Below are 12,234 nucleotides of genomic sequence, written 5' to 3' on the forward strand. Positions count from 1 at the left end.
ATTTTTAAACGATTTTTCTTTCCCCTAGAACCCTCACACCCCCCCCCCATTTTACAGTTTTTCTTGTAGGTTTCCCCTACCACCTACAAACCACTAAATCCCTCTACTGTAAGGGATTTCCCCTAAATGTTGAAGGGGATTTCCCATACAACTGGCAGCACTGAAACAAGTTAAATAAACAGCGCACCCGATTGATTACTTAGAAGTCACACAAAGAATCTTCAATTCAGATCTGTTATTGAATTTATTATAAGCATCTGAACTTGCATGGCACTGTAAATCTACGAGTCTAAGTAAAGATCAAAGTACATATTTTCCTTCATATGTCTAAGTACATATTTTTCTTAAAATAAAGCTGAGTGGGACAAGTATTTTCTATAAAGATAACACAGAACTTCCTGGCTAAACGCCCTTTAATCAGCAACCTGTCAACTACCAGGTTTACGCTCCCAACGATTTTCTAATTGAAAACGTTTTCCAAACGTTTGTTGATTTAGATTTATCGAATGATATATGAGTGTTTTATTATTTACAATGAAAATAAATTATTCAAAATATTGTGCATTTTTCTATGTCTTCATAAGTCATATTTTGTTGCAAATATAATCTCAAAACAAGGTCTGGTAAGGTTGTACTTCACGCCACAATTTCAATTGATGGATAATTATGACCTTACTCAGACTATTTGTCATTATGATGATTTTCATCGTTATCTTTATTGTGGAATGTAAAAGGAATTTTGTTTTGCAAATGGCGAAATATGGAGACGGCTAAGCATAAATTAGAAAAATTCGAGACAGCCTCTAAGAAAATGTAAGTAATACTGTGTCGCAAACAGAGAAATATCGAAAACGCTAAGCTTGCATTTCACCTCGACTCGTCCGCAAAGACATAATCTGTGTTTTTCAAACCTGGGAGAACCATTCGTTGAAAAATGCCATCCACGGTTTCACGATACTGAAGCTTCTGTTTTTAACGCATTCGATCCGCCTTCCTGCAGATGTTAAGTAGAAAATTTGTGTCAGAGACTAGCATTAAGGTACATATATTTGATAAAAGGCTTTATGATTAAAGTCTGTTAAATATATTATATTGTTAAATATATTATATTTACCATTAGTTGGCCTTTTAGTAACTGCACTGCAGCTAAAATCTGTTCTTGTTCCTCTTGTTTTTTTATTCCAATTTCGTTAAGATCCGACACGTTTAGCGTCAAGAACGTCTTAACATCAACCTTAAAGGAGAAGAGACCTTTCGTATGTTACGTTGAGCTCGCCGAAAATCCTGGTTGTTCACGCGTTAGAGAAATTTAAAAAAATTATGTGAAATAGTAGACCTGTTGCTCTTCCAGTATGGCCGTGTACTGTTGCAGTGAAAGCCTTTCCAATAAGTCCTTCATCATTTCTGTGATAAACGAAATCATAATTGAATAGCAAAGTTGGTCCAGTTAAGTAACGAATTAATGGTTCGGTGATTTCTACATAGCTGAAACTATGTAACCGAAATGGTTTGGCGATCGTGAATGTTACTACAGAGGATCAGAAATTGAATTCCTACAGAGACATAATGACATGATTTAGTTTGTATTTGAAGTTGAAGTGAAGCAGTGTTTCTTTCTAATCTTTAATTTTTTAAGGAGAGTTATTACTATCGATTTGTTTGTTGTGTTGTTTATCGATTTCTTTACTTTCTCTTGTAAAATAGACGCCTCCCTCCTTTGAAACCCTCCCTTCAATACTCGCCTCACTCCAATACAAGCCGCGTCAAATTTTCTTAATTAATAAGCCCTTATTAACCGAGCTCGAGGTCTTTACGAAGAAATATCGGACCGAAGTTTTTTGTAAACCGAGCAAGCGAGGTTAATAAAAAGTTTATTATATGGCATTTTTGACCTGAAACGAAGCTTGCTTTTTTTCTCTTCTTTGCTGTTTTGTACGGGTTGGTTTTCACTTTTCTAGTTTTCGTCAGTAAAAAATAAATCGTTTCAAATTGTATCGTCTGGATAGTTAAACTGTTTTCCAAGTGTTTTTCCTTCGACTCTCATTCGCAAATGGTTTTCTGTTTCGTTTTTTGGCGCGTTTTGCTATTTGCTTTACGACATTTGTTTACATTTGACTGCAAAATTACGCACTTTGGACCGTGGTCCATTACACGAAATAATGAACCGGCAAATAAGTTTCTGAGCCAATCAAAACGCGCCATTTTGCCAGAAGTGACGCTTGCCATATAATAAAAGCTAAAAAACTAGACGTGTGTATGAGGAAATACGATAACTTCTAACTTGCAATTCTCCCTACCTGGATAACCAGAATCGAACATCGTTTTCGAAAATGAACCTTGGGAAGTAGAAATAACGGAGGTTCGGCCAATTCTCGGAAGCGAGTTTGCCTTTCGTTTTGAAGGAGGTTTGCATGGAGGTGTAGGAGATAATGAAAAAGGTTTTTGAGAAGTGGAAGCATTGCCGTGGGACGGTGATATTCGGGGAGTGTAAGACAAGGCGTCAATCTTGAAACGAGAATGTCTGTGATATAAAAACATTAGAAAGTGTTGTTTAGTTGCCGAATTTATTGAATCACCCGCTAAGAATACAAACATTATGCAAAACTTCTCAAATAAAAATTCATAATTTCATATCAGCAATCGTTTCAATTGCACCTAACGATTTTATAAGCAACAAGAGGTACAAGAAACCATATTCCTAGAAAGTCGAGTCTCTGGGATGAAAATTAGAAAACGTCAATTGGACTTGATAAAAGAAAGGGACACATACGCAAGGTTTGTGCCATTAGTTAGCCACATTTTGGGATTCGGAAGATCAGGAGGCTTTGGAGTTCGACTGTGAACGCGACCATTCGTCCCCGGGTGTATTTTATCCTTTTTATGTTTTGACCCGTAGGGATATTCATCGAGGTCGTCCTAAAATAGAAGAGAAAGTAAGGAAAGTTGAAGAGAGGTTTTTATTCAAAGATTGGGTAAATACAGAGTTGGTGACTACGAGAGAAGTTGTTCACGAATGGGAAATGAGAATTGGGGAAAATGAAAAAAGAGAAGTTGTTCAAAGATTGGGAAATGAGAATTGGGGAAAATAAAGAGAGAGGTAGTACAAGAATGGGAAATGAGAATTGAGGAAAATGAAGAAAGAAGTAGTTCAAAGATTGGGAAATGAGAATTGGGGAAAATCAAGAGAGAAGTAGTTCAAGAATGGGAAATGAGAATTGGGGAAAACGAAGAGAGAAGTTGCTCAAAGATTGGGATAGACAGAAGAGTTCGAAGAAAAATCTTTCAGAAATGGAGTAAGAAAAAAGGAGAAAACTTCCAGAGAAATTGGCAAAAAGATTTGGTGAGAGCAGGTGACAAAACTTGAAGAAAAATTGTTGAAAACTAGGACAAGAAAAAGAGGTAAAACGTGGAAAGAGGTCGTTCATAGATTGGGAAAGAACAGAAAAGAAAATTTACAGAAACGTTGTTCAAAAATGGAGTGAGAAGAGAAAAGAAAACATGCTGATATGTTGTTCAAAAGTTACTCTTAAAGGAGCTAAACATCGAGTAAAGGAAAACATGGCTTTTGACCCCCAAATTTCTTTAAGGGGGCAATGAAAATGTGTATTACATCTACTATTTTGTAGATGCAATCTGCTATTTTGTAGATGAAATGTAGATGTAGATTCTATCGACTACAAATTTTCCGAATAAAGAGCTCCAAAGAGCAGAGAAAAAGCGTGGGTATTACTCGTGAAGATTCAACTAGCTGCCCTGTTATCGCTCATTCGATGTGCTAATATTTTCTACCAAAATAAATGGTGACCTAATCCAGTACTTGTCTTGGCGTTAAAATACCTGTGGCGAGGTTGAGAGTAACGCATCCATGAGCTCTCTTTGTTTCGTATTGAAATCACGTGTCGTCGAAGGGGTAAAGGGGGGCACAATGGGTGCTACAATGTCTCCAATCCATTCGTTCACGGACGGACCCGCCAGGGGCTGTACCAAGAAATAGTCTGAATGAGTAACATTGAACTATATCGACTGAATTTATACATGAACTTCGCTAAAACATTTTCTACTATATTTTCATATAATGTAATTTACCAAAGGAAGATCCAACGTTAATGAAAACCCAACACCACAATTTTACATGCAAAATACCTATTCATGTCATAGCCTGAAAAAGGATAGAAATACCCTGAAAAAAGGATTGATAGGAATTGCACTGTGTAGTCCACTGCTTCAAGCAATATACAGCATTTGTTTGCTAGTAGAACGCACATCATGAAACTTGTTTGGAAATGGTTTGACCGGCTATACAGAAGTATACTCATATGTAAACTCAAAGTTTGCGCAACTTGCTTGGTAGCAAATGCAAGGCGCGTATCAAAAAACACAACATGTAACAGGAAAATAACATGTGAAACAGAGCTTTTGTGGATGTTTTGATAATATTTGAAAATTAAAGAAAAAATTTCGAGTACATACGAGAAACGTGGTCTTTAGTGGATCCGTCAGGTCTATGGTTGTAGTTGTTGATTCGGATACCTCTGGAATAGTAGGAAAATGCATGGTTTTCTGTTCGCCAAGGAACATTTTTTTGGATAGCAATGAACTATATCACTGAATATTTTTAATAAAAATAATACACGGAGAAACCGAGAACCTTGAGGAATTTTGAAGAAAAAAGGTTTTCTAGAAAAGATTTACTTATCCTTTTGCAATTTTAAATAATGAACGAATTACATATATTTGCGTATCCATTTCAATTGTTGAATCCATTTGCGAATATTTTCAATTTACAATTCATAAATTCGCGTAAATTTCCTCACCTGTTGTCGCGTTGCTTCCTCGTGTCAATGAAATCGAGTTACCGGTGAGATTGCCGTTGATTGGATGAAGCGCTTCGTGAGACGGCGGTCGCAATGTCTGCGGTTTCACGGGTTGCCTCTTGTTCAACAAATGCATTGTACGGTTAAAATTATACTGAAGCTTGCTGAATTTTTTAGTCAAAGACGTCTAAAATTAGAAAGACTTTCAAACTTTAGCCCACTATTCATTAATGGTCGTACAACAAATTGCAATTCAGATAGCTCATGAATGGACAACGAAAGAAAAGGCCAAAACTATTTTGCCAGCAGCAGCTGAACGCCGAAGTTTAAAAGGGCTTTGAAGTAGCCCTTGGTAAACTAGGATACAGTCATGTGAAAATAAAACAACATCTGCCACACGCAGAAGTCAGAACAAGATGTATTCTCATACCTTAAAACCTTGCTTGCCATTTTCACATCTAAAAACCAATGTATTTTTGTGATTAAAAACAAACAGAGGAGCGAAGCATGGTGGTATTAACAACACCATAAGTCATAGAGACAAGCACCCAAAAGATTTCACGGTTGACCTTAAAAATATGGCAAACAAGTTACCATCAGTCGTGTCATGTTTTTGTCGATGTTGAACGTCCAGGTTCGTGCAGTCGTCGGTCAACTAACCCTAACCCTAACACAAACACTCATGTCTCTACAAACCTGGACAGTCAACATTTGGAAACATGAAACGATACTCATTTAACATTGTTTTCTGTCAATAATTTCCCTGAAAAAACGCTACCCTCCCCCAGAAGTCTCGAATTTAACAAAAAACTTACAAGTCCAAAAATTGCAATTCTTTCGTTGTTGTGTTGCATCGAACTAACAAGTTGATATTATCTTCAAACAAATTTTTCTGCAGTGTTTTTAAGAGATCTAAAATGCCAGAACAAAATTGATAAGAGTTAAGAAAAAAAAGAATTTTGACTCAGAAGATGACTACCGCTAAGGTTGTCGAAACGTCAGTCAACAACAACAAAAACAGTCCTTCTCAGGACTATAGCAAGCTGGACGATCTACATTTACAAACATGTAACGATACTCCCGGGTTCAAATCATTTACTTTATTGATAAGAGTGTCGGAATCTACTTAAAATGACGGCCAATGTAGTTGAAGCTAACTACAACAGGTAGAAGTCGCCTAGCAACTTTACACTAAAAACACATACAGAGAAAAATGGTTGACTTACAATTCCAACTGGCATTTCTCTTCGCTTTCTCTTCATTTTCCCCGTTGAGGTTATAAGCAGCACCCAAAATACGAATTACTTCACAATCACCTAAAATGCAACGTGATAAGTATTTTTCTCAGCAACCGTGGTGCACCAAAACTTGCCAAAATAATTTTTGTTGACACGCTTCAGGAGCAATAACTTTGCTTAAAAATAAAGGATCAAAGAACAAGAAGCTCAGGGGGATGAGCACTATGCTTAGATTTTCAAAAGTTTTCTAATTACTGTTGCTGATTTCTAACAAGCAATATTGTTTTATACTGTTTTTATTTGTTCTAACTACCAATTAGTTATCTTTTCTAATTACCAATGCTTTCTAATTAGCAATACAATTACAGTTTTCTAATAATTAATATTACCAAGTACTGTTGCTTACTAGAATGGTATGGCTAGCACATAGCATGAGGATGGCCCCCTAATATTGATTTCCCAAAATGTTCTAATTACATACCAACGACTGTTGCTTGGTCAAAAGGAATCTTTTTGTCATGTGACTCCAGTTGGATGTTCGCGCCATTTAGTACTAGCAGACCAACAATGCTTTTGTTACTAAAAAATATTCAAGATACACATTTTCGTGAGCGGTAATATCGAAGATGAGACGAAATAGGATTTGGTTGAAATGCAAAGAAAAACAAACTGAAATATCAGCAGATGACAAACACAACGATTCACTATTTTTCAATCTGCATTCCTGCTGCAGGTTGAATTCACATTAATAAACGTTTTTGACATAACCAAACCATTTAAATTACGGAGGTACGCAATTCAACAACATTCCTCGTAAGTTAAAGTTTTAACTAACACTTTAGGAAGGCAACAAACCTAGAATGCAACAGGAAGCCCACGAACCAGGAAAGCAACCAGAAGTCTGCCAACCAGGAAGGTAAAAAATCAGAAACGCAACCGGAAGTTTACCAACCAGGAAGGTATGAACCACGAATGCAACCGGAAGTTTGCCAACCAGGAAGTAATAAACAAGAATGCAACCAGAACTCTACCAAACTGAAGTTCATCGATGAGGAAAGCAACAAACAAAAATGCTAGCGGAAGTCCATCAGCCATATTCAAAACACAGTGATCTATTGCGCATGAGCGGAAAAAACGAAGCGTTGCAATAACTCACTTATTGTGAATGGCATACATCAATGCCGTCCAGCCATGATGGCTATCCTGAAGATTTACATCTGCTCCGTTCTTTACAAGGAAGAGAGCGATACGAAAGTGATTGCCAATCGAAGCCCACATTAATGGCGTCCTCCCGTCTTCCCCTAGAAGAATATAGATGCCATGAGATCGTCAAACCTCAGAAACAATAATCTTTTTTGGGGGGTGATTGAGGGATCACTCGGGATCAATATGATGCATTAGTAAACTCAGCAACACGTTTTCAGCAACACGTTGACTGTTACATCATTTTAAACGCGACATCCACGTCAAAATAAATAGTAGCTACTTCGTTTTCAAATTCAAACCGACTTTCAATGAACACGATCGATATATGAAAAAATACGATGTCACAAATTGCATCAACTGCAAGGAATTTTGAAATTTAAATACATCCCAAGTGAGCTTCTGTTGCAACATCGACCGCTGTGCAAAAAGAATGTCGGATAAATTAAAAAGAGCCTGATTGGGAATTTCAGCATGTAAACATCAACGAAAGACATTATTTTAAACGAAAATATGTAACATAAGAGTTTCCGTGTGTTTTTACTCCGTCTCCAATCAAAGACGAAATACTTGAGCATCTCTGAAGTGAAAACCTAGCTTTGTTTTCTGTGGTCTCTGGTTTAAAAAAATAAACACCGGATCAAGAGACAACAATCAATCTTTAAAACGTTTGCCGGCGCGGCCACACACGTTACAGAGCGGTTCCTACTTTAATAAAACCAGGGAAAGAGAAAATACCGTACCATGAACATATTTCGTGCGCACATTCAAAGAAATCTCGGTGCAAGCAAATTTCATACGACTTGCTCGCATTCTTCAAATATTCTAACTTCGTACGCCAATTACGAGATGGGCCTTTGGTCGTGGCGTAGCCCGCACGCAAATTTGGTCGTGCTTTGTAAATTTTAGATCATTAACATTATTCATTTCTTTAGAAATCTTTAGTTTTTACAGCAAGTGAACACAAGAAAATTTACACAGCACAACCAAACTTGCGGACTGGCTGCGCCACTGGCTTTTGGTCGTGTGTGTAAAAAATAAGCCTTTCCTCGTCTTTTATATGAAATTTTACCTAAGTCATTTCAAGTTGCCATTTCTGAATTACGAGAGCTGAAAGTCATGGGCAAAAATGTACCTTTGGTTCTTTGATCGAGTGCGCATGCAGAATGAGCCTATTCTAGTGTTCAAAATTCATTTCTATAATAGAGCAGCTAGCTCTCCACTCAAAAAAAAATTTTTCGTTTAAAGGCGTCAAAACTTTATGATTGTTATGGGCACTTTCACAAAATTTACAATTACTTTTTTATTCGCCTTTGGTTTGACACAAAGGACGAAGTCAAATCTTAGGTTTTGAAGAAACCATCTCTATATTGTCTTTGAAACTTTATAAATGGCACTGCGCATGTGCCGACGAGATTTATTCAGGCCCTTTTCATAAAAATCAACAGGTGGAGGATCCATCATACTGGAATCAGGAATTCTCTGAATCTTACTTTGAAAAAATAACAGCTGGGATGGTATAGTAATCTATACCATCAAAGAAGTAGATACGGATTATGTTTCAACAAAAACAAGTTTTGAAAAAAGCTTATGAAAAAAATGTAAAAAGATCGATGTTTTTCTCTTCAAACGTAAAAAATCAACGATTTTCTCTTCAAATGAAAAAAAAGAATGGTTTTCTTTTCAAATGAAAAAAAATCAACAGTTTTCTTTTCTATTCTGAGTCACCAAATGATCATTGCTACTCTTACTTTATGAAAATTTTCACTTACTTGACTCATTTACATCGAAGTCGTTTTGCAAAGACATACTCTGTATCTGTTGTAGGTCCCCTGTGATAATCAGTAAAAAGAAATTTAGCGGTTGAATATTTGTCGATAATAGAGGAGCAACTGTTATGTGTAACACATACTGTTGTAATCTATATATGCATGTCTAATTATTTCATCTGTCAGAGCCTTTGTAATTTAACCTAATCGGTCACAAAAAAAATTGAGCCCAAGTTCAAATTCAAGTACAAATGAACATCTGTCATCGTCGCGTGGAATGAAAATGTGAGAATATTTCATGAAGCCGAGCCACAAATAAGAAACTTAATGATTTGTTCACCTGCTTTTGCTGCCAGGACAATATCCACGGATTTGACCAGCAAACTTTCTGTAAAAGCGTTTCGAATTTCTCAGTCACTCGGTTTTCACTGTGAACTCAATGTCTCATAAATGAACTTTAAGTCTATTTTCTATGTTAATTCTGTTGCTTTCGAATGTGTAACGCGGCGTGAACATAAATGCAAAGGTTGTAAAAACTAATAAAAGATGAAGGTGGCGATAAGATTGTGTGTTTTTAATTGACATGTGATAGGAACTTTTGCTGATAATTGAACTTTTAAAGATAGTCCATTTAAGGATCATTTCTCGTTAAGTGTGCAACTCTATAAATGAGGATGAAATGCGTTGGATAGTACAATGCCATTCCATATTAGGAATAATATATTATTCATCCTCATTTATTAATACGAACACTTTCCTAAACAGAAATCATTTTATAAGTGAACTAAGATAAAAAAATGTCAATTCACAAGTTAAGCAGCGCAAAAAAGCGCGCAAAAACAACATCGTCAAACGCGCGGTGGTTGTTGGGAAGAAGAAAAACTCGTACCTGGATTTTGCTCTCGTCTGGACGTACAAGGTCTGAGTTCATTCTCAATATCTTTACGTCTCATTCTCTTTGCAATAGCTAAGGCGGTCTGCCCAAGATTGTTAACCAAATTACAATCTGCGCCGCGTTCCAACAATATCTTGACAGCGGTCTTGTGCCCATTGGCTGCCGCAAGCATAAGAGGTGTCCAGCCCGTGTAAGGATCACCATAATCAACAGCAGCACCATGGGATAGGAGTAGCGATGCCATTTGGTCATGACCGTGTTGAACAGCGGCCATTAGAGGGGACCTGTGACATCTCTTGTCCATCTTATCACTGGGGATATTGACGAGCGCCCCTTTTGATATGAGCAACTCGGCAATTTGAATACGGTTACATCGAGCAGCACAATGCAATGCCATTGCGAACAGCCGATTGCAGTGACTAACAACGTCACAGTCCGCGCTCTGTTGTAATAAAAGGTTGACGATTTTTAAATGGCCGTAATAAGAGGCAACCATCAATGGAGACCAACCGTAAACATTTGTTGACGTCTCCGAAGTTAGATTGGCGCCCTTGCTCAGCAAGAAGCGAACAATGCTTTCGCGACCATGAGCGCACGCGTAAATGAGCGGAGTGTTGCCATCTTCTGCGCAATAATTGACAAGATCATTGTTTTTGTCGTTGTTCAACAAGATCTGTACGCCTTCCAGGTTACCGCTGGTGACGGCCAAGATGAACTTAACAGCGGCCATGCGAGTTGATCTCAACAGAGCTCTGCACAATGCTGGAAGAACTGGCTCATTTTGAATAAAGAGTTCCTCTTTAAGAGGCAACTCTCTCTTGAGTCAAGGATGACATTTACGAGTTGAATTGATGATAACTATCGCCAGACACGATCAGCTTATGGCAGCAAAGAAACATCTTATCACTAACCGAGCAATACGTCCAACAGTATGAGTTTTGGTATGGTACAACGCGATACACTTTCGAAAATACAAAACAGCGTGTGATAAAAACAAAGGCAAATCTCTCTGTTGTGAACTCATTCGGGTATGACACCCGATCTTGGAGCAGTTCGACGTAGGTTCATCGAGAGGCAGGAAATGCTTAGAGCATAATTTAAATTCTTTCGATTCGCGTAAAAATAAATCGAACAAATGCACTTCTCACGTTGCAACAAAAGGCAAATTAGCGAGGGAAGAAAAACAAACAATACGTCGTTACTTCAATTCGCTTCCACTAAAAATGTGATTGACGCATTCTGACGTCGTAATATAATCACAATGTGAAAACAAACATCGTGTTGCGGTCAGACAAGACTAACTACCTGCGGAGAAAGGCTATGGCGCTTGGCAAAATGTGTAACCCATTTAAGTTAGGACTATGGATACAGTTTGGCAGAGACTTGACGTGAAGTGAAAGGTCCGGCAGTTGAAGAGTCGACACTACAGCTTAACAACTGGAACACTTCATCCAACGCCATAATTCCGTGTCTTGCTGTAACTTGATAGTAATTTAATGGGTGCGAGTTGGATAATGCCATTATACAAATTTGCTTACCAAGTAAAAATTAACGAAAATGATCAGGTAAATTGCCCGGGGTCTGCTCAGAACTAAGACTTTTTTAAGCTTATTAATAAGGTGGTAATTTTTTGGCGATAATGAAACTTTGTTATTTATAAATAAACATTTTAGTGCCGTGTTGATTACCCAGATTTACTAGTAGCTTTTTGACCTTCGAGAGATTTAGATACAATGAAATAATGCTACCATGTTAAGGGCCATCCAGGCCACAAGCAACCGGCCACTGTTTGATAAAAGTTGGTAGTTTCAGTTTCCAAAAAACCATTCAACGTCTCGTCGAACAGCAGGCGATCACGAAGTTCGAAAAATTAAGGTTGTTGAGCTTGTCAGCCATATACATATCACAATTGGGGTCACTTTTCATGTTGTCGACAATTCCGTCGACAAGAAAGTGAATATTTGCATCGTACTTTTTACATGGAAATTCAATTTTAAAACTAACAAGAAAGCAATCAACATCATGCTTCGTTTCAATTGTCTTATTGCGAAACAAACCACCCCCTAAAATGGCGGAAATTAACCAAGCAAATCGACATAAGCTCGTTTCATTCTGAGTGGAAAACTTAATCCCGAGCCTCCCCCATAACGGGAAGACATCAGCCCGTGTGAAAACGACTTTAATTGATTGTTTTGAAACGCAATAGAAGCGGAAGTGGGCAGTGCAAGCCATGTGTTTATGCGAAACAAAATAACTGGGTGAAAAATGCTGTTGTCGTGACAGTATTTCAAATCTGATTAATTTCTATTTGAGTT

The 12,234-nt window shown here is 37.5% G+C and overlaps 1 protein-coding gene across 1 annotated transcript; it reads right to left on the reverse strand.

The window, feature by feature from the left end:
- Positions 1-225: 225 nt before the first annotated feature.
- On the reverse strand, positions 226-10,975 carry LOC124436999 (ankyrin repeat and SAM domain-containing protein 6-like). Its single transcript, XM_046987003.1, has 16 exons — positions 9,914-10,975; positions 9,365-9,412; positions 9,028-9,087; positions 7,209-7,353; positions 6,534-6,631; positions 6,041-6,130; positions 5,630-5,726; positions 5,245-5,272; positions 4,815-5,001; positions 4,471-4,532; positions 3,838-3,978; positions 2,771-2,916; positions 2,298-2,521; positions 1,337-1,404; positions 1,115-1,234; positions 226-994 (listed from the first exon to the last, which is right to left on the reverse strand). The coding sequence occupies exons 1-16, from the start codon at positions 10,647-10,649 to the stop codon at positions 950-952; spliced, it is 2,295 nt and encodes a 764-aa protein (XP_046842959.1). The 5' UTR covers positions 10,650-10,975; the 3' UTR covers positions 226-949.
- Between the last annotated feature and the right edge of the window lie 1,259 nt (positions 10,976-12,234).

Source organism: Xenia sp. Carnegie-2017, unplaced genomic scaffold (assembly GCF_021976095.1).
Source record: "Xenia sp. Carnegie-2017 unplaced genomic scaffold, XeniaSp_v1 HiC_scaffold_16, whole genome shotgun sequence".
NCBI classification, from domain to species: domain Eukaryota; kingdom Metazoa; phylum Cnidaria; class Anthozoa; order Malacalcyonacea; family Xeniidae; genus Xenia; species Xenia sp. Carnegie-2017.

Coding starts and splice junctions, on each gene's coding strand:
- LOC124436999 (XM_046987003.1), bottom strand. CDS start 10,649: ATGGCCGCTGTTAAGTTCATCTTGGCCGTCACCAGCGGTAACCTGGAA. Junction 6,632..7,208: donor ATGTATGCCATTCACAATAA/GTGAGTTATTGC, acceptor AATATTTTTTAG/TAACAAAAGCATTGTTGGTC. Junction 2,522..2,770: donor ACTAATGGCACAAACCTTGC/GTATGTGTCCCT, acceptor TTTATATCACAG/ACATTCTCGTTTCAAGATTG.